This window comes from Ruditapes philippinarum, unplaced genomic scaffold (assembly GCF_026571515.1).
Source record: "Ruditapes philippinarum isolate M1 unplaced genomic scaffold, ASM2657151v2 ctg408_1_1_1_1, whole genome shotgun sequence".
Taxonomy (NCBI): domain Eukaryota; kingdom Metazoa; phylum Mollusca; class Bivalvia; order Venerida; family Veneridae; genus Ruditapes; species Ruditapes philippinarum.
Window position 1 is genome coordinate 102,277 of NW_026855039.1, and position 23,672 is coordinate 125,948.

Genomic DNA, 23,672 nt, shown 5'->3' on the forward strand with positions numbered 1-23,672 from the left:
AGAATCGTGTCCAAGTCTTAGTAAATATAACACATTTACACGAGGGTCGTTCCATGTGTAAAAGACATTCACAAAATAGAAATATTGTTGTTCAGGCCCGGCTAAATAGTTTCCAGAATGCTACTTAATTAAGAAACAGCTTATGTACGGATACCTACCCAGACGATAATGAATATATTGCATGGTGCTTGTATGAATGCCACACGTTCTGCCGTCCCAGTTCTTTTGACGGATAACCTTGTCAGAAAACGCCAATGATGGACCCGTGACCTTTTGCAAAAGAGTGCCCAATATTAAACCACCGTTTACTGATGAGTCAAGACTATGCCCAGACTTCACAGAATGAGGCACCAGAGTGTGAAGACCAAATGACCGTATGCACCTGTTTGAATGACGGGACACGATCGATATGTTATGGGAAGAATAAGTGTCAATGACAAATTGTAACTCAATAATTTTTTATATCGGAATCTTGACAGGACAAAGATTGTCGTGAGATTGCGTACATACATTATATGCCGGTATAGTGGGTCCAGAGTTTAGTCAAATACAGGACATACTGCCTTCGTCACTACCCAATACATTACACATGAAACAACCGAGCTCTTGTCTTGGTCTTAATCAGATTAAACATGTTTGAAAGATGATGACGTGTCGCATTGTGCAACCAATCACTATCTAGATATTCGTGCTGCCTAACAAGAAAAGTGGACTAGAATTTCACAATTAAATATCAATCGGTAGATTCACAGCAGGTCGATATCGATATTGACACTTATTTCATGATCTATTTAGAAATTAATGTATTTTGTTTTGTTTTTGAGATAAAATATATTTGAACTTTCTCCCTGTAATTAACTAACTGATCTACATGTATTTTAATACTGTTAAGATATTTACATATATGATTCACAAAAATTAAATGTATATCTTAAAATTATACCAATATGTATATCAGTCATTATGTTCAAAATGATTATATGGACACAATTCTTCCGGCATAAATTGTTATGCACCTGGTTATACGTCTGTCCGAGCTTACTTTTGGATTATTATTTGGCTAGAGGAACAATAGATAACTGTACATTTTCTTTGATCTCATTCATCCCGTACGATTGTATTTGACCTTTTTCTTTATGTTTTAAGAACAATAGAGAGATCAATGAAGTAGCCACGTAGGTACTGCATTGTTAGAACTTCCGTCCGCATATATAATAAACTAACTAGAAACTTATGCATCTAAATTGTACATGTATTTAAGAAACAAGTATCAGGGCAACAAAATTCATAAAATTCCTTCAACCTTGTGTATAGACATTGATCAGAGTTGAAAGAAAAATTTTCAGAACTGCAATTTTTCGTAAAAACTTTGGAAAATTTAATGAAATCAGATATTTAATGGAATTAAGACACTCTCTTTAAACACCGCGCTTTCGCGTTTAAGCACTGGTGCTTTCAATTGATACGCTGGTGTTTTCATGAAAGCAGACAGGTGCTATGTTTTACGAAAATCTTTATATACATGTGAACTAGTTTACATAAAACGTTTTATCTGGTTTCACAAAAATCATTGAAACTTTTAACACAAAACTTTTAAAGCACTTAAGCCTTTCAACAACATTAAGAGATCGATACCTTATCTGGTAATTTATAAAGTTATCTTACTAGCCGTGTCATGTTAACAAATGATTCAGTCCTTTTAAAAGTCGGATACGAACTGTTTAAAATAAAGAAATAGTGTATGTACAGTTGACGGAAAATTTAGTATTTGTATCAAACGTAAGTAGCTAAATTAATGTATTTATCAATAGATTTGTCCATTTTCATTAATAAAAGATTAACGGAATTTTAATATGTCTAAAATGTTTCGGAATGTTTTGGTGGCTTGAGTTTCTCCGGGCGGGCATTTTTTGCCGTTAAGAAAGGACCCCTTTTGAAATTGTTGATCTTTCCCTAAAGACTCTGCAAGATTAACGTTTGATTTTATTTATGAAAAAGCCTACTGGTCATATTTTAAAGAGTGCACACTATTCATGAATCTGACCTCGCAAAGGCATGTTTATGCGGTCCAACCATATCACTGACCAAATTCTTGTATGATAGCCATTCAGTTTAAAGATGTATTATTAAAGTACCGTGAATCTACAAGATCTATCTTTAAATGTATCGCATGTTTGGGTTATGTATCCCATGATCTTCAGGTGGTATACGTCACTAACATGCTTTATTGGTAATATTGCACAGTGCGATATCACAGAGAAAGCACGTACCTTTAGAAAAAGTGTGCATTGTTTCAAGTAAAGAGAAGTTATTTAAATTCACTTTGTTCATGTATAATCGTGATCACAGACAAAACAAGAAGGGTATCGTGACTGTATCATAATACAGGCTAGAATTTTATAAATATTTTCCTATTTGGGCTAGGGCATAGGTGATGAGGGTACTGGGCATTTTGATTTTAGTAGAAACAAGTTTTGACAGGAGCTAGGACGTACTGAACAGTTTTGTAATGTTAAAGTCTTAACCTTTTTTTTCTATATGTTTTTTTTGTGGTAAGAGCACTCCCCATATAAACCTGTTTCTGAGTAGGAAATACTCGCTATTTCACCACTTTCAAGTGCCTGAGATGATAAAAAATAATCGTGTTCAAGGAAATAAATTTCAAAATCTCTTGGCATGTGATCATTTGACGGTTAGCATTTCATCTTTACAGCAAGTTTATCATGTGTTTGTGGTCAAATAATCAGCAACACTCACAATATCTCTGACTGACTTTCAAGCTATGAAGTTTAAGGAATAAAAATATAAATGTAATAGTAACCGAGGTTTCAAATAAAGTATTTAAATTAATGAAGGAATGAAAAATACAAACATAACTTTATATGTGTAATAATTAAAATTCTTTTTGTATGTTTATCATATGACAGTCACGTGTACATTGCACATAAAACCCGACAGTTTTGTGGAATTATCATGGCTCGGGCTGCATCTTGGTCTTGACACTCTCTGTATAAGGTCATTATTTAACCATTTAAAAGTCTCGTCTTTGAACGTTAACTATAATTTAGATGAGAGTCTTTATATTTAGAAGATCATGTTTCAATTTACAAAACCTTTTTAAAATCATTCAATTTAAGATTGCCTGTTTTCTTTTCTAGATGAATAATAGCACTGGAAGAAGTATTATTCTTCTTGGAAACAACGGGAGTGGGAAAAGCTCAGTGGGTAACTCTTTGTTAGGGAAATACGTGTTTTCTAACCCAAAACTGTCAGAATGTAAACAAATAAAGGATTTCAGCACAAACCATAATATTTCTTTAAACATAATAGATACACCGGGACTGTTTGATGCGGACGTTTCGTTAGCTGAGAGCGCTCTTCAAATTCAAAAGTCTCTCGACATCTGCCCTAATCCACATGCATTCCTGATTGTTGTCAACACTAATGATGGCAAGGAATATTTGGACTATACTGTAGATATGCTGCCCCTTATATTTGGCGAAAATGTTTTCGATAATGCTATTGTCTTCGTGAATCATAGAGATGAGTATGCTGCAGATTCCTGGGTCAATGAACATCAATTGGTTTCGCGTTGTGGTCGCCGTGTTGTTACAGCAAAAACCCTTGATGCTTGTATGAACAAGGTAACGGGTGCTGTCATTCTGAAGAAAGTAAGTTTGCTGACAAGTAATGGAGTATCTGTATATAGCCATAAATCTATAGAACTCCACAGACGTGTCCTATTGGGATGCATGTCAGTCTGCGGAAGAGGAGACGATATTAGATCTCAGCTGAATGAAATGAATACAAGGCTTAAAGCAATGCTTAATAAAAAGCATTCCAGCAATGTAAGTTATCAATTAATATATTCATATATTCAGAGTATATTCAGTGATTATTGCATTACCTGCATTATTTATTTTACTAGTCCGTTACAAGTTCTTTCTATCAAAAAGGGTATATACTAGATGGAAGATTTATGCATTTTTTTTCGTGCATGAAAATCTGTAAAAGCATTAGAACGCATTTGAACTGCATATTTTAATGCACGAACAATGATACAATAGCGCTATTTTTGCATAAAATAAAACCTGTTTCGTCATGTTTTTTTCACAGTGTTAGTGCGATGTCATTTGACGGTTATGCTTTCATAATGAAAGTGCCTAGGTCATTTTAATGTATTTTTCCTCCATTTAGTGCTACAAATAAACCTACATATATTTTACTAGCCTGCTAAAAGGTATAACTGGTCTATGTCAGTCAACAGGAAGTTTTATATACCAAACTGTTCGTCTGGATCTGTAGTGTCTGCATATTCATTTCACCAAACCCTGATGCGAAGCTGATATATTCAAGATGGCGTCAAAGATGGCTGCCAAATTCCTCAATATTCCTGTTGTCTGTTTTGTAAATCAGTTTAATTTTACATGACATTTTTTTCAACTTACCATTGCTTTTAACTTTATTGTATTTTTTTCTAATCATTATCTTATGTCTACGTAAGAAGTAACAATTTGCTTCAAACTAGGTGTCCTTGCTTAAAGTGTCTAGCTTGATGATTTCTTTTTGATGATTCCGTTTAATACAGCTTTAAGGTTGTAACATGTCCAATTTTGCTGTTTTGATTTTCTTATGGTTACTACTTTCTCTACTTTAAAAAATGAACAGTGTCCATAGTCTTTAAGGTTAACTGATTACATAACCCTCATTAATAGAGAACAATCAAACCGAGCATGCGATTGTCAACTACTCCTTTGTTTTCATTGCTTTTGAGTGATCTTCCTTTTTCCAGATTTCTATACTCACAACAGCAGGCGTCAAGTGCTGTGTGGCAGTCGACAATTATATAAAAAAACTAAGGTCAACCAGAAAGGACGATTTTTAATAAATGCATCCCACTACACAATTGAAAAATAAAATAATAATACAAATAAAATTAAAATACAAAAATCGGATATGTTAAAAAACGTACAAAAGTACAAAATTGAAAAGTTATGGACACGGTTTGTTTGAGCCAGTTCATTGACGATACTGGAAAGGAAAGTGCAAGTTACCGTTGACGCTTATTTGCACCTACTTCATCAGAATTCGACATTTAATCATAAAATAATGACATTTGTATTGAGAAACATCTGCAGATGTGTTTTTACAGCGTAAAAATTACTATTATAAAAAAAGTAGCTTCAATCTTCAATGTGACACTTTCTTGCCATTTCTTGAAAAGCAATGTATGGCCCTAAGGTAAAGGTAGCGTGTGCCCTAAACGAGAAAACAATGGACAAAACTAAAAAATGAATTTTACCGGCTCAGTTTGATAATGTCTATTAGAGTGGACGGTAGTTGGTACTGCAGGCTACTGTCAATACCCACATCGGTTTAAGCAATTTTCAACATTAAATATATATAATGGTAACATTTTGAATGAAGTGAAGAAACATCAGCAGATATCATGAAATCTACAAATTGAATATAAAATGTTCGTGCCACTTCACGACAAACGGCCCGAAACGGCACATGTGGTCCCCAAGTGATTGAATGAATGTGTTCTGAACGAAAAAATAAACGAATCAAAGTAAATTTTTTTAAGACGGGATAAAAGGTCAAAAGATAAATTGTAAAAGCAGGCAACACAACCTAAGTGTTATAATAAAGTACTTAAGTGTGCAAACTTGAACAACTATATTAGAAAAGATTAAATGGAAGGAATATAAAATTGCAAACATATCAAAAAAAATAAAACTGTACAATATTCATAGATCAGACCCATGAAACTGTAGGTCAACGAGATATTTATACATGAAGACAAACATCAAACATTTGAATAAATGTTTTGTCTTTTTACTAAATTTTATTCTATAAATTACATTTTTAATTGACGTAGAAACGGTGTATACTACACAAATCCGTAGGTGACCTGACAACAAATTTATACTGTTAAGGCATATTTTGATAGTATAAATGATCTAATATACGTTTCTACGTCAATTAAAAATGTAATTTATAGAATAAAATTTAGTAAGGAGACAAAACATTTATTCAAATGTTTGATGTTTGTCTTCATGTATAAGAAGTGATCAGTACCATCCCTAGTTGTGAACAAATTACCGGCATGTTCTGCTCCGCTGGGAAAATAGCAACCAGAACTAAAAATAGAAAAATTCTTGTCCGGCCTTCACAGGTCAAACTACTGGTGGGATTTCAACCATACTTTACGGGTGTGATCAATACCATCTCTTGTTGTGCAAATCACCTGTATGTTCCCCTTTGCTGCACAATATGGCTTCATGAGCTAAAAATAGTAAATCTTTTCCGGCCTGTGAAATTTTAACATTTTGTGCATCGAAGCAGAACGTGCCAGTGATATTTGCACAACTAGGGATTGTACTGATAACTCCTGTATAGTTTTGTTAAAATCCCACCAGTCGTTTGACCTGTGAAGGCCGGTCAAAATTTTTCTATTTTTTGCTCTGGCGGGCATTGTGTGCAGCGAAGCGGAACGTGCTTTTGATGTGGACAACAAGGGATGGTATTGATCACTTCTGTGAAGTTTGGTTGAAATCCCAACAGTAGTTTGACCTGTGAAGGGCGGACAAGCTTAATTTGGACAGACGGACAACGGACGGACAATCGGACGGACGGACAGACAGACAGACAGCGAATTTTGGGAGACAAATAATTGGTAAAGCAAAAAAGTATGATTTGCAACCCTAAATTTTTAATCTGTGTACTGTAGCGCCCCCAATATATTTGTATTACTGCTTTAATACACATATTGAGTTCCTTAGATATGATATAAATACATCAATACATTCCTCTCATGGGTACAATAAAATTGTAGGAAACAAACTAGAGGACAGAAGCAAGAAACCTTATGTTAAGTATTGTTTTGTTTATCCATGTATAAAAAGCAAGAAAAACAACAACAAAAAACAAACAAAAAACAACGCAACATGTTTTGTCCTATCAAGTTTTATTGTATAAAACTATAAATGAAATCTCGCTTGCAAAATAACACTTGAAATACACAAACAATATAAAAACAAGTATCAGATTACATTGATATTCTTTATTATGTATTAAATTGTGCGGCTTTCTTTGACGCCATCTAGGATTTCGCATCGGACTTGTGCCAAATGAATATTTATTCCTGAAACTTAAGAAACAATTTGGTATGTAAAACTTGCTGTTGGCTGAAACAGACCACTTTAATGTCATTTAACCTTGTCGCAGCATTAATTAAATAGTGTACGTTTGCTAGCGCAGATTTCTTGCAAGAATAACTATTTTCCGAATTAAGTTGCTTCACCATAAATTAGATGATTAAGTGCAAAAAAGAATATGTACAGAAAAATTACAAATCATATGCATTTCTATTTCGAAGGTAATATCTTGAAGGTAATTCAATTGTAATTCTAATTATCATAATATAAGCCGTTTCAAATAGACATTTACGTATGAACGTCTTGCTAAATAATGTAAAACGAAATCAATTTCAGAACAATAATTATCATTTTAATTATAATTACAAATTAGTAACCAGTAATGAAATCTAAATTTAATTTCAGATTCGAAATGAGATAAATGTTGTCATGATCGGTAAATCCGGTAATGGTAAAAGTTCAACAGGCAATACACTGCTCGGTTACAATGGCTTCACTGTTGGGGACAGTCTAAATGCCGTCACAGAAAAATGTCACATCAAAAAGGGCTGTTTAGAGACGACACAAATAATCAAAGTCGTTGACACGCCAGGGATTTTTGACGAAGATGGCTCTTTTGGAGAAAGAGCTCTTGAAATCCAGAAAGCAGTCAAAATATGTCCAAATCCGAATGCATTTGTATTAGTATTTAGTTCAACATGTCGGTTTACAGAGGAAGAACGTTGTACTATTGATGTAATGCGCATTATATTTGGAGAGAAGATCTTTGACCATATGTGTATAGTCTTTACACATGGAAGCAAATTTCAAGATGAAGACCATTTCAAAAAGTTTTGGAAAGAAAATAAACGTGTTAAAGATTTGGTTGAAAGATGCAACGGCCGCATTTTCAAAATAGAGAATCCGAAAGAATTCCAGGATGAGGATGAAAATATTCTTAATCTCATTAATACAATTAAAGACTGTCCTGAGTACAAGTACGGGTACCTTGCAATTCACCAGGCGCTACTTAAAGAACATTTGGAAAGGTACACGTCAGAGGAACAGAACATTAAAAGGCAAATAGAGGACTTGGGTAAAAGGCTAAGTAAACGATTGGATTCAAAAATTCGGAATGAAAAACTTTTGACTGGTGCAGCCATAGTAGGATCAGTAGCAGCAGTCGTATTAGCTCTTGCAGCAAAGGAACCAAATACTGCTGTAGAAGTCGGAGTTGCTGTTGCAGAAAAGGCACCAAAAGTTGCTGCAAAAACCGTTGAAGCTGGGATAAGAGGTATGATTGGGGATTAGTTATCTTGACCTATAGCACAATGGTTGTGACATAGATCAAAGAAGTGTGGTTATTTCAAGTTAAAGTTGGAGACATAAGTATTTGTAGAAATAATATTTAATAAATACATCACGATAAACAGTTATATCGATATTTAAACAATAAATCTTACAACAAATAAGTTAGTGATAGTTGAATAAATTGATAAAGGTTCTTTTTCTTTGTTAAGTCCTGTGTCTTCTTCCTACAAATAATCAGAACGTGTGTCATCTTAGGAAATATAGCCTTAATCCCAGTAAGGTTCTTACAAAAAATCTTCGGTCAAAAGACAATAAGACCGCTGATCTCCGTTTCCTTTTTTATTTAGCTTTATTATTGATTTTTTGGCATCATCACATGTTTTTTATATGGTCTTTTCTAATAGACCTAAATGCTTGGTTTTAAATAATTGTGTTTAACATAAAGGCTTTATTTTGTTTTTTTGTTTGCATATACTAATTACATGAAACTTACGTAGAAACCTTTAGACCTATAGGATATTATTTTAAAACGTCGCGTCATTCGGAATCCTAACGTCAGAGTGGTTTATTAACCATTCCTATTATATATTCCATATATTTTAGAGAATAACAGCATTTAGTGTTTAAAAAGGAGATTTTCAAGTGGCATATATTTTCAAATTTTACCCTAAAACTGATGAATGACTTTATCTACATCTTTATCTAGATTAAGATGGACAAGTCTATTTTGGAGATTTATTTTGGTAACGTTGACATCTTTCACTGTTATAAATTCAGTACGACTTTTCCTTTGACATTCGTTTGAAGTGCCGGACTGAATTATCAGGTTATAAAATAAATGCATTTTCACTACAGATATTTTACTGGTATATGTTTTAAGGAGATGATTTTTTTTATCCAATTGAAAATAATGTGTTCAATCGAATATAAAGTGATAAAATTTTGGTGGCTGATTAACTGCACAGAGTAGTTTTGCATTGTCGTCTTGAAATGCATATGACAATTTAAAGTTGTAATGTTGAAAGACTTTTATGTTATCAATACAAAATGTTATGAAATCAAAAAACGATACAAAGCTCAATTAAATTAAAAACTAACAGTATCCCCTTCATACAACAGAACACATCTGCTATTAGTTATTCATTTCTTCAGATTGTATTATACATCATGCCCTTCTGACTTTTATTTTGAAAAATAAATATCTATTTGTTATTATATGTTAAAATCATAGTTTGATTAAAAGTTTAACGATGATCTTTTACATACCATAATGTACATTGTTGGGTGCAGTTAGCACAATGATTTCCCTTCTTAATTGTTAATAAAGATTCCAACCTTTCATTCAAGTTTCGGATATGACCAAAGCTGTCTGACAATCCATTCGGGATCGGCCATCTGTTCTCTATGTATAAAACAGAAAATATTTGTAAAAATATAATTTTCTCGAGTCAATCATTTAAACACTTTTTTGTCTGCAGCCGTTGTGGATCTGTTTTTACATTAGTTTGGTGGGTCTTCTTCACAACAATTTATGACCCAAAACCCTCGCACATGCAAATTGTTTTGGTCTGTCCCGTCGTACCTCGATAATAAACTGTATATAGGATTTTTTTGTCTCATATTAGCAATAAGCGTTATATTTCAGTTTTTTGTTCTTTCCGTCATGGTAATGGACTTTAAATTATGGAAGATGCACATGTGTTTCCACAATCACTTAAAACAATCACAACAACTTATAATTCACTATGTAAAGAAAAAAGAAAACGTGATATACGAGTACAAATGTGCATTTTAATCTTGATGTAATGTTGATTTTCACTTTTGTACATATGCTATTTATGCATTCTTTCAGTAGATTTGCTAGTACATTGTTGTATATCAAGTACTTAACAGTTTCGTCTATATCATATTGACACAAACTTTTTTGATATTATGCTATTCGTATGAAGTATATTTGATATAGTTAAAGTTTTATCTCGGCAAAATATATTAATTTGCATTAATTTTTGTCTTTTCCCAAAAACTGGTGTGCTGTTGTACAGTTGAATTTCACTTACACAATTTAACATAATTATTATTTAACATTGCATGATATTTTTAGAATTACTTGCATACTTTTGATTAAAAGAAGCATTACTTAAAAAAATACCCTATTCATAAACTTCCATATTTACTAAGAAATATGGGCTTTTGATGAAGTTTTAGAGAATTAATTAATGGACAATGATGTTATATTTACTTAGCCTGGCTAATTCACAAATTGTTGAACTTTCTCTTTTCCTGGCCTAGAAACTTAGGAAGCTGTAAGTACTTGATTTTTTCTTGTCCTTTAGCAGTTATAGGACTATAAATATGTTTAGTAAGATATTAGTTTCTAGTGAATTGTTTATTATTATTTTGTAAAACTCTGCTATTTTTATGATCATTGTTAATGATGCTGCTGCAAAGTTTCCATGACTCATAACATGTTTTTAGAATAGCTATGCAAAGAAATGTTAAGTCTAAAGCATTTGTAAAGTTAATTCTGGATGACTGTTTGCAGACCAACCAGATAAGTTGTTACATAGAGTGCTACCTGTATATCGATGTTAGCTCCCTCTGTGATTTAGAAGTTGATTTAACCAGGCATCTCTTTGAGTTTTCACATTTGCTGCTAATTTTTGGAAAAGTTACATGTCTTTAAGCTCTCTAATGTTAATTAATTTATTAATTTATTTATTTAAGTCACTTTAGCATTAAAGTTAACCTTAGATTTAATCTAAATTTGATAAATTTGTGTAAATAATTTAAGTAATTTCTTTTCACAGAAGTTATTAAGATTCTTTGTCCAAAATGGCAGCCATCTTGAATTATAAAATCTATTTTTGTTGATATAGATTAAAACATGGCTTGCTACTATTTAGATGTATTAGTCTTATATCACATAATCATTAAGGTTATTTTTCATATTTTCAGTTATAAGATTTAACTTTCATCTGGTTTAAATCTTTTATTCACTTGTTTATTTTCATTATCATAGTTTTTTTTAGGAACAGTTTATATTATAGTACATATTGTCAACTTGTTCGGTTTTAAGTAACTTTTAGTTAAGTGTAAATAAAAACCTACGTCATTAAAAGTTTGGTTGATTTAAACTTATTCAATATTTGTGGTTTATTTCTTTTACTCCCCTTTGCGTTCAAAGGGTGGTGTCATCCTGACAATCAGATTTTCCCTTCATCTTAAAAATCATTTCAACAACTATTCCTGAGCAAACTAAAAACAGACAAAAGTAACTAACTTCATTCTATTTACAGAAACAAGCTTATTATCATCAATACAAAGCGTATAATTTTGAGCGGTATTGCGCCCACGCTTTAAACTCCTTATTTAGCAAAAACTTACGAACTGAAATGATCAGTATAAAAAATTAGGTCTGATAAGAAACTTTTATTATCCTTTTAAAATAATTTCACAAGTGTTTGTAAATTTAAGATAAAAGTGCAATAAGATCCGGGTTTATTTTGGTAAAGACGCTTAAATATTTCCGGTGCAATTTTTCATAATTAGTCAGGAACAGGACAGATATAATCGTATGAAAACGTGAAACTTGTTTTGTCTCACGAATCGTACTTAGTCATGATTTGATTTCAACAAACACACAAACAGTCCTATATCATTTATTAATTTCTGATAAACTGAAGAAGTGATTGTCTCTGTCATGAAATTTCTGACACTGTTATTTATCACTCTCAAGACATTGCTGACATCGTTTTCTTTTTATCTCTGTCATTACATTACTGACAACGTTTTTACATCTGTCATCACATTACTGACAACGTTTTTACATCTGACATCACATTACTGACAACGTTTTTACATCTGTCATCACATTACTGACAACGTTTTTACATCTGTCATCACATTACTGACAACGTTTTTACATCTTTAATAACATTACTGACAACGTTTTTACATCTGTCATCACATTATTGACAACGTTTTTACACCTGTCATCACATTACTGACAACGTTTTTACATATGTCATCACATTATTGACAAAGTTTTTACATCTGTCATCACATTACTGACAACGTTCTTACATCTGTCATCACAACACTGACAACGTTTTTAAATCTGTCACCACATTACCGACAACGTCTTTACATATGTCATCACATTATTGACAACGTTTTTACATCTGTCATCACATTACTGACAACGTTTTTACATCTGTTACCACATTACCGACAACGTTTTTACATCTGTCATCACATTACCGACAACTTTTTTTAAATCTGGCACCACATTACCGACAACGTTTTTACATCTGTCATCACATTATTGACAATGTGATTGATCTCTATCATCACATTACTGACAATGTAATTAATCCGTGACGTGACATCACTAATAATTTTTTATCTCTATCATAACAAGACTTAGAATGTTGTATATGTCGGTCATGACATTACAGACATTGTTTTTTTTTATCCGACAGAAATTACTGACAATTTTATTTATCACTGTCATGAATTTACTGACAATGTCATTTATCCATGTCGTGATATTACTGACAATGTCATTCATCCATGACGTGACATTACTTACATTGTTATTTATACCCGACAAAAAATTTCTGACAATGTCATTTATCCATGCAGACATTAATCTCTGCCATGACATAACAAAGAATGTTTAATGTCATCCTGCTATTGCCATTTTTTTGTGATTATTTATGCTGGATAAAGCCTTGCCGGATGAACTTGTCCTGACTGTTCCTACAAAAACTGCTGGAACATGATGGTATCCTCCAAAACTTTTATGTTCAGCATCATCAGTTGGAAAATTCTTACTTTCCTACATAACAGAAAAGACTCAAAAATCCATTCCAACAAACTGACCTATCATCCCTTAATTGGCGATCATCAAGCAAAGCCTGTGATCGCTGATCGCTCTTGTTGAAATTTGTTTTCTCATCTGTGGGCATACCGCTTTAATAATTTATCTTATAAATCAGTATTTATGAAGTTACATCCGGGAATTGTTAAACTCCCTGCACGTTGTGCTTATTTGTAATTTGAACAGTCACTTGAACAGGACTGCATACGGTAATATCAAAAAGACACGTAAGTACATTGTTTTTGTTCATATTTATTTTCTCGGTGATACATATATAATTATTTATTTTTGCTATTTTTGTTAAATAGAAGATTTTCTTTAAGAACTACGGAGACTTTTGCTTTAAATGTTATATAATTCAAGATACGGTATGCAAAATAGCATCAACATGAATCAAAACGTGTCAAACATTTTTTTCTTTCTTAAACTATTAAAAAGAATGAAAACAAATCTTTGAAAAACTACATACAAAACAAAATCGTCCTGTACAGTTGTGCGTGTATTTTAAATCATTTATACTCGCCACCGGTTGCCAATATAGGCTAGTCCTCCAGAAGCGTATGAGTCATTTCAGATATTTTAGTTTTGGTTTATTGAGAATAGTGCAAAATACAGATAGAGAAAGATGCACCAATTACAGAAGCTTCGCGTTAAAAATATTTAAGCACTGAAACACGGTACCTCGATTCAACCGAAAGACTGATTAGTAATTTCAGTTGACCAGCCCGGGAATCGAACCCATAATATCGAGGTAACAAGTCTCTCACTTTAACCGATTGAGCTTTATATGTGGGATGGCAGTACAGTACAGTTTCCGTTCCAGTACCTATTCTACTGGTATTTATAGCACATATCATTATCATACTTTGTATGCAGTTAATATGTCTGTTTAAATCATGATTAGTTCAACTCAAAATAAATATATTCATAGTCGTTTCTATATTATCATAAGTATCAATATGACAGTATCAGTATATTAGTTGTCGACATCATCACCGTCTTCGTCATTATCATCATCGACGCATGCTTTAGCTACCGATTATGTTAATCACGTAAATGATGATGATTATAATAGTTATCAAGCTACACATGTCATTGCTGCTGCTGCTGATGGTGATAATTGCCAGCAACTATTGTGTTCAATCAGTGTTTATCACATAAACCAAGGCGCAGGAGTATAATGAACAGAGGATATTGAATGAATGCAAGTTCAATACTGAATTTATTGAACGAGTTGAATAAAATTATACATGTATCATGCGAGCCTCTCACCTATTTTATTTACCTCAACTTAGCTTTATGCGGCGTCATTGTGCACACCTTTGTGTCAAAATCCTGATAGTACAAACGTTGATCTAACTCGCCAATTCGAAATTAACAATTGCTTATAAGGAATCTTAAGATAAATTACTAAAATTGCGGCACGATATTTTATGTTGAATTATGACAAACTGGCCTTATTTAATAAATTAGCATGAAAAATGTAAAACATCTATTTCAGGAGCATGGGTTTTATTATTCTTCTCTTGACAATACTGGTGCCATTTTGTCTGGCCGGTGAATCTTGTTCAAAAGGTAATGTTACGTCTTTTTCTAGAATTTGTAATACTATGTTGAGCGCTGAATTGCAACAAAAGTCGAGTGGTTTTTGTGTCAATTTGGCAACTTTCTAGACCGACTGAATTACTGATTTTGGCTAACTTATTGCGAAAAGATACAACGTATTTTTAGTATTGTGTGGAGTAGAAGTAGAAAAGGAACCAAATCCCACAAACATAAAATCTAGTTATCCATATTCTTTTTTAGAGATCTTTATAGAGTATAGAATTATTTGTGTCAAAATTCTGCTGATGTAAATGAATATTTTCAACAAGCAAAAATGTGAAAATAATTAAATGCATAAGAATATTGCACGGTGTAGGCCCCAATTCACTCTTGCTTTCTAAAAATGTTTAAGACCTTTGAACTTTGTTTGAAATTCATCTTAATTATATTCAAGAAACTTCCAAATTGAAAACCAAATGTATTCTAAGAAAAGATAATTCTTATACAATGCACTGATTTGCTAAAACAATAAAATATCATTTAAGCATAATTGATCCATTTTTGTTTGAACGAATTATTCCATTCCTTTAATAACGCGCCTCCCAGAAATGTTAACTGAATTATTAGTTTAAGAAAAGTTGTAAATAACAAGTTTGGTAAGTATATCCAGTATATATGTATAGCAAACTGTGGAAAAAGTTAATTTGTCTCACACGTGTTTTTGTCTTAATTATTTATAGAATCATGTGACTGTGGAATAGATGGCAAGTGGAAGAATGAACTTGGATCTACAATGACCTTGTCCTGCAAGGATGGCCAGCTTGAGGGTATATACAACACAGCCGTCGGACAAGCCGAAAACGACTATATTTTATCCGGCAGATACACACTTTCTGGACCCAGGAATGACGGGTAGAACTTGGGCTGGGTTGTCTCCTGGAATAACAAGAAATTTGGAAACTCCCATTTCAGCGACAGCATGGTCAGGAATATATTTCCGGAAGATGGAATTATCCGAACACAGTGGATGTTGGTACGCTACGCAGAGAGTAAAGACTACTGGAGTACAACTCAAATTAATCATGACGAATTCATACGAGTTAAATAATGTAATATTGTTGACTAGAATTTTGTTTCTGTAGATCATGCTTACGAACAAATTTACTCAAGGTTTTTTTTATATAGAATACACTGACGCACGAATTCACTTATTTTTTATATTTGTAGAACACACTTTTAACAAATTGACTAGAATTTTTGTAGAACACGCTCAAGAACACATTTACCAGAACCTATGTCTTTTTTAAATACGCTAACGGTCAAATTAAATCATTTTTTTTCATATTTGTAGAACACACGAACAAATTTAGAAGATGTTTTTAGAACACGCTTTTAAACTAATTAAATATCACCTATTTATAAAAATGCTAACGAACAAATTTGCTAGAATATTTTTTGTATAGCACGCTTAAATAGATTTTTTATATAATTTCTTTTTGTAGAAAGCACATAATTATAACATTCTGTTTTGTTTTTATTTTTTGTATAACACGCTTACAATCATACAAATTTACTAGAATTTTCTTTTTGTAGAATGGTTTACGTTCAATTTTACTATATTTTGTTTTATGCGTCGTGGAATTCGCTGACATTAAATTTAATAGAAGTTTTGTTTTTTAGAACATGCTTATGTACAAAAGTACTTGTTTTGTCATGAATAAAGAAAGTAAGGAATATGGTTCATTGATATTTAAAAAAAAAGAAAACTTAAAAATACCCTCTGTCTGTTTATAAGAATTTCCAACAGTCATTATTCAACAAAAGTGTTTAAGCACACAAAAAAAAAACCCACACAAAAAACTTAAGCTTCAATTATTGAAACATGAAATGAAATTATTTACTTTGAATCAGTTAAAGGGTTTTTTATGAGTAAATAGCGTAACGACTCATCCCATTGAAAATTTGAATCATTTTGAATTCAATACCACTTGCCCCTCATCGATGTGGGTTCGAATCCCGGCACGAACATTGAATTCTCTCATCTATGGAAGCTATCCAGGTAGGTTACGGAATGCCAATGGCTCTACTCAGGTACCTGTTCGTGTCTGAAAGAATGCACGGAAGAGCACATGAAGTTTTCCTTTATAAGTAAAGCTGGAACGTCGCTATATGACATGTACTGATGACATATTCTGTGTTGGTGCTGGAACGTCGCTATATGACATGTACTGGTGACATATACTGTGTTGGTACGCCCCAAATAAAGCTGGAAAGTCGCTATATGACTAACGACATATACTGTGTTAATGTGCCGTGTCACATCCCCCTGCGAATCCCACTCCAAAAGAAAAAAAATATAAATAGAAAAAAAAAAATAAATAAACGAACAAAAAACCCCCAAAAAACCCCAAAAACAAAACACAAACAAAAGTCCCGTGGATTGACTACCTAAGTATATAGGACTTTCGAAAACAGTTAGTATCAGAGCGGGGGGCTAATGTGCAGAGGTAACACTGTCTGTCTACCAATCAAGGGTCGTGAGTTCGATCCCCCTCTACTCCACTAAAAGAATGAAATGATTACGAGACTGATAGTACTTTAGACACTAAAAGAATATAATATACAAACATAGTTCTTAGGCCGACGGCAAAATATTTTTACATATTTATTTAATGCAACCTTGACAGAATATCAATTAACACATACAGACAGCAAAATAACAGAATCCAATACAGATTGAATTCTTCACGTCCTGCCGAGAAGAACACATACAAGAATTCTAATGGAACAGCAAACTAACAAATGAAACACAAAAAGACACATACAAATACAAACCTTATAAGAATAAGAACGGATGAACAATACATAAAGCTAAAAACTAAACCAACATAGTAACTAGAAACTTAAAATAAATTTGAATATTTATACTTTGAAGATGTTTTTTTTTTATTTTCTGATGGATGGCACGAGAAATTTTACCGATACGTCTGTGAATATGAGTAAAGTTTAATAAGCATATATCCCCGAAAATGGCTACTCTTCATAAATGTAAAAAATTCGTTAATGTCAATTATATCTTACAATCTCTTCTACAAATGATAATAATTAAAACATGAACATAACTTAAGCTAAATTGTGTACATTGTATAAAGACAAACATAGCAAAGGATATCGACGACAAAACCCGCTGTTTTGTATTTCGTTTTTATTATGTTAACAATGTTGATCTGGCACACTCTTTTATTCCTTATCCACTTTTAAGACCACCAATTTCAGTCTTTTCTTTATCTAACCCCACTATTGAGACCACGTATAATCCATCTATTACCTATGTAGTTCACAAGTTTGTTGAATACTCTTAAGCATGAAACCTGATGTTATAAGGTTATAAGGTGTTAAAGATCCTGTATGTGGTAATTAAGGTTGTAACCATACTTATGTGAAATTTTATATATGTATATAATTATGCTTCTAAACAAATTTCAAACATCAAAGACTATGTAAAATATGAACTGCAAATATTTGTCAACATTAATATATGTAATATTAAAAATAATGCTTTTGGGATCTTCATTTGAACATTATATGTATGCTAGTAAACCATATCAAATTGAGTTACAGGATCTTTAAAACTGTTATGATTGACAAATTGTATAAAGTTAGGTGAGGAAATAACCACCAGGGTGGTTTAAAGTTACTTTCTGCACACAAAAATAATTTTTTATTTAACAGACGAATTGTGTACATGAAACATACCTATGAAAATTTAATCTTTAATATTAAATTTCTTGAGACGTATGTTCTAATAAGGAATGAATATAATAACGTTAGTTTATAGTAAAATTTGATGGTTATAATAACTATTGTTTTAACATGTTTGTATATGTTGTTAAAAATAAAGTGGTCATGAAATGATCATAATAATTATCCACAATTTAGACCACCCCGCTATTAAGACCATTTTAGTCCAGTCCCTCTGGTGGTCTTAAAAGAGGGTTTACACTGTATATAACCAGTTGTTAAATAGTCTAAATTAAGAATCCCTCTTACCGCAAATGTTTACATACTAAGGTCAGTGAAATTGTGAGAGTGAAATTCATTTACGCATGATATATTTGAGATCATTCTATCGACACTTTGCATTATTTCAACGAATGTGGTTAACAAGTCACAACAATTTATGAATACATGTAATAGTTACCAAGCGGAACATAATTTCAAGACCAAGGTTTAAGTTTATCAAATTTAAAGTTGTTATTTTCTGTTTGTTTCAACGAATTTGGTAAACAATGCAATAGGAGTTATCTTCCGGAACATGATTTCAGCGAAATGTAAAAAATACATATACCAAGGGTTTTACTACGAAATAATGTTTGTTTAATACACATGAATACAAGACATTTGATTCCAAGTATGAAATCGGCTAAAATATTATATTTTACAAGATTTTTTTATCTTTAAGTTTTCCTTGGCTGATCATGATCTTGAATCGACATATATATGGACCGGTACCGCTGGCCTAGTGGTTAAGGTGTCCGCATTCGGATCGGGAGGTCGAAGGTTCAAGCCCCACGGGGAGCGTTAATTCAAGGATTAATGTTTCTCGCGGGACTCGTTCCAAAATGGCCGCTTCGTGAGTTGCGAGGTAGTTAAAATGAATGGTTACCGATTTCTATCCGCCTGGCACCTGGCATAGTGGTAGGAGTTGGGAGGTACATGGTATGCAGGCAAAAAGGTGGCTCACAAGTCAGACTGTCCCTTTCAGTTGAACTATAATAAACAAGACCTTTACCTTTACCTTTATATAGGTAAAGAAAAAGCCTGGCACTAGGGAACAGTTTATCTTTTTTGCATGGAACCAGTAATAAAAAGCTTTTTTGTTAAGTTAATTTTATTTTTAGGGAAGCTATTTAAGTAAAAAAAATTATATGTATTATAATTTATATGTAGACAATGCATTTTATCATCTTATTTGTTTCATTTTACGTGTAGTAGTAACTTTTAAAATGATATATTATATACAGGTTTTAAACATTAACCAAAACTTATACAACCTCAATGCATATTTTGGGAATTTCGTAAATACCTTTAAGAACATGTAATATTCACGTAGGATTCATTCATTTTATTTCAAATACACATGCAATTATTTATTATCCAAAACATTTTTTACACTATAACCGCTTGGTATACGATGCCACCCTCGGAACTATAAATGAGCCGCGTCACGACAAAACCAACATAATGCGTTTGGGACCAGCATGGATCCAGACCAGCCTGCGCATCCGCGCAGTCTGATCAGGATCCATTCTGTTCGCTTACAAACTCTATAACAAGTGGAGAAACTGACATCGAACAGCATTGATCATGATCAGACTGCGCGGATGCGCAGGCTGGTCTGGATCCATGCTGGTCGCAAACCCATTATGTTGGTTTTGTCGTGACGCGGCTCAAATCATTCTTAAAGTTACTTTGTACTTTAAGATCTTGTAACTAAAGTTTTTATATAAGTATGATGCTCAAATGATGATTTATCAATATTATAAGTTCTAAAAAGCATTAATTGAAAAATTAATATATTACAGAATTTTCAATTCATGTGAATAAAGGGAGGTAATTAGAAATTTATTTTCGATAAAGTCTAATTAGAATTAAATGCATACATTTCAAGGACTACTTAAAAAGCGTATGAAGATTTGCAGTACATATTTAACATTTTCTTGGATGTTTGGAAATTATAAAATTCCACTTAAGCGTCGTTACATCTACATGATCTTTAATGCGCAGGGGAGTAATATCGTGCATTATGAACAAAAATATGATCGTGCATTGGGTTAGGAAATTATTCATGAAATGTAAGAGATTTTAAGGCCAATTTTCATTCAATGTATTTCCTTTTGTATACTGAGACACCGATTTTCAATGAACCAGATCAGAATTTTTAAAAAATGTATATCAGATCTATTAACAAAAAGTTTAAGTTAGAAAATATTTTCACCAAATTTGTCAATTTTCAGATTTGAGGGCTGGGTAATGTTATGTAAGTAAATCTGTCCAGAATGGAATGTCTGTACAATGTATTTATATAAATAATTATTTTGATAAAATTTAGCATGCCAACAAACCACGAAAGACTTATATATGAGCCGCGTCATGACAAAACCAACATAATGGTTTTGCGACCAGCATGGATCCAGACCAGCCGGGGCATTCGCGCAGTCTGATCAGGATCCATGCTGTTCGCTTACAAACCCTATAACAAGATGAGAAACTGATAACGAACAGCATGGATCCTGATCAGACTGGTCTGGATCTATGCTGGTCGCAAACGCACTATGTTGCATGGTTTTGTCGTGACGCGGCTCATATGTTTTTGTTGGTAAGTGTGAGATAAATGAAATTACATCTTAATAATAAATTTCTCTAGAACAAAAAAAAATATTTTTTTCCATCATATAAAATTTCAAACTAAACCACTAAGAACACTATCTACATTTAAAACCGGGTGCAATTTTGTTTACCCAGCGTTTACATGCCTGGCGGTGGGGTAACATATTGCGGATGTGGAAATGATTGAATATGATGGAAGATAGGAAGAAAGTGTTCAATGCTCAATGTTTGAAATGCAATAACACTGACTGGTTACATGATAATAAACACATTTTTGTCTACTTAAGGATTATCCGATAAATACGACAGAAAAAAGAAGTTGTTAACCTTGTAAACACGCGCAAAATGTTAATTGTAGAACCATTAATCAAATATCGGGTCTGAAGATATATTATAGTAGAACATATCGTCTGTTTAAGAATGAGTTTAAACTTCACGATAACGTTACCATAAATTAAGGCGGTATTATGTCAGTTTAGAACAGTTAAATTACCCATTAGAATTGAAACTGGAGGACATATCGGAGGGCAACCTGACCAGAGACTATATAGACTTTGTTCCTCGAACTTAGAAGAATATGAGAAACATTTCTACTTTAAAGTGAATTGTACACTAACCTATTGATAACTACTACTGTAATAAGTTCAGAGATTTATTCTTCGATAAATACCAAATAAATATAAACCACCTTATGCTCATTTTTTTCATATTCAGATTGAGCTGAATTGACTTAATTTTTAAAAAAATGGACTGTTATAATGATGACTAACCAATAGTTTGTTAATGGAAAACGTTTCGGTTAAATATAAATCTATTAAAATCTATAAAGACTGTCCCACTCTTTTTATAAGTTGACTGTTACAGTTTAATTTCGATGCATATTTACATACATTTCATTGCGACATGTGAGTTATTTATCATTCAAATGAGGAAAGTTAAAAAATTGAAAGGAAATATGGTAAAATATAAACTTATTTTGACTTTCACCTGTTCACTCACTATATGGCCTTGGGTGGGCATAGTGTCACACGCATTCAAATCCAGCTAGGGTTAATGCACCACGTCAAATCGAGCGCACGTGGTACTTGTCACAGTCATGTACATGGTACGTGGTAATTAAAATCACATGCAAAATAACTATTATACGAAATATTTACTTTAACAGTAATTCTTGTGATACCAGTTACAACATTTTTCGCTTGAGCAACTGTCATTTTCCTTAACATTTCACTCAAATATCATATGCACTGCATTAAATAATTAAGTATCATATGCATTGCACCTTCATTGTAAAACATACCGAATAAGTTTACAGGAGCGGAAAAAGGTATGCGTTTGCTAAAGTAAAATTGTACTCATACAGTGTGCATATATTTAATATGTTGTTTGATTATTTGTTGCAAAATATTGTTCTCCCTTTCACCTGATTCTACATATTTTAAACGCAAAATTTCAAAATTCCGGTCATAAATAGATTTGTTAACAAATAACATAGATATGTTAAACTATGATTTATTGCAAACATTTGATCTTTCAACACTGTCTGTAGATCTATAATTGATATTTACCAAAATATGAAACTGATAAACATCCCTTCCGAGAGAAGCTGGCAATTTCTTTCGAGAGAAGCTGGTCAACTCCTACGGGAAACTGGCAATTTCTTCTATCGAGAGAAGCTGGTCAACTCTTACGGGAAACTGGCAATCTCTTCTTACGAGGGCAGCTGGTCAACTCTTACGGGAAACTGGCAATTTCTTCTTTCGAGAGAAGCTGGTCAACTCTTACGGGAAACTGGCAATCTCTTCTTTCGAGAGAAGCTGGTCAACTCTTACGGGAAGCTGGCAAATTCTTTCGAGAGAAGCTGGTCATCTCTTACGGGAAACTGGCAATCTCTTCTTACGAGAGAAGCTGGTCAACTCTTACGGGAAGCTGGCAATTTCTTTCGAGAGAAGCTGGTCATCTCTTACGGGAAACTGGCAATCTCTTCTTTCGATGAAAGCTGGTCAACTCTTACGGGAAGCTGGCAATTTCCTCTGAGAGAAGCTGGTCAATTCTTCCAAAGAAGCTAGCAATCTCTTTCGAGAGAAGCTGGCTACTAGGACCTTTTCCGAAAGAAGCTGACCATTTCGTCCGATTTAAACCGGACATTTCTTTTGACGCAAAGCGGGTCATCCATTGCACGAGAATCTAATAATCTGCACGTGAAACAGATATATTTTTAATTTTAGGAAAAGAATACTTATTGTATAATCATTTCAAAAAAGATGTAAATTAAATAAAAAAATAGGATATTTGAAATAGGAATAATTGAACTATTATATATATGTGTGACTGTGCTGTTACTGGTAAATGGACGAATGAGCTTGGATCTATAATGACACTGACTTGCAATGACGGTCAACTTG

At 32.8% G+C, this 23,672-nt stretch overlaps 1 protein-coding gene and 1 long non-coding RNA gene across 2 annotated transcripts; both read left to right on the top strand.

Moving 5' to 3' along the window:
- Nucleotides 1–311: 311 nt before the first annotated feature.
- Nucleotides 312–9,913, top strand: LOC132741920 (GTPase IMAP family member 8-like). Its single transcript, XM_060730190.1, has 3 exons — nucleotides 312–374; nucleotides 3,159–3,848; nucleotides 7,566–9,913. The coding sequence occupies exons 1-3, from the start codon at nucleotides 312–314 to the stop codon at nucleotides 8,448–8,450; spliced, it is 1,638 nt and encodes a 545-aa protein (XP_060586173.1). The 3' UTR covers nucleotides 8,451–9,913.
- A 3,536-nt stretch (nucleotides 9,914–13,449) lies between these two features.
- On the top strand, nucleotides 13,450–15,777 carry LOC132741926 (uncharacterized). Its single transcript, XR_009627363.1, has 3 exons — nucleotides 13,450–13,559; nucleotides 14,834–14,907; nucleotides 15,618–15,777. It is a non-coding gene; the product is annotated as an uncharacterized LOC132741926 (long non-coding RNA).
- The last annotated feature ends 7,895 nt before the right edge of the window (nucleotides 15,778–23,672 follow it).

Coding starts and splice junctions, on each gene's coding strand:
- LOC132741920 (XM_060730190.1), top strand. CDS start 312: ATGAGTCAAGACTATGCCCAGACTTCACAGAATGAGGCACCAGAGTGT. Junction 375..3,158: donor AGTGTGAAGACCAAATGACC/GTATGCACCTGT, acceptor TTTCTTTTCTAG/ATGAATAATAGCACTGGAAG. Junction 3,849..7,565: donor ATAAAAAGCATTCCAGCAAT/GTAAGTTATCAA, acceptor ATTTAATTTCAG/ATTCGAAATGAGATAAATGT.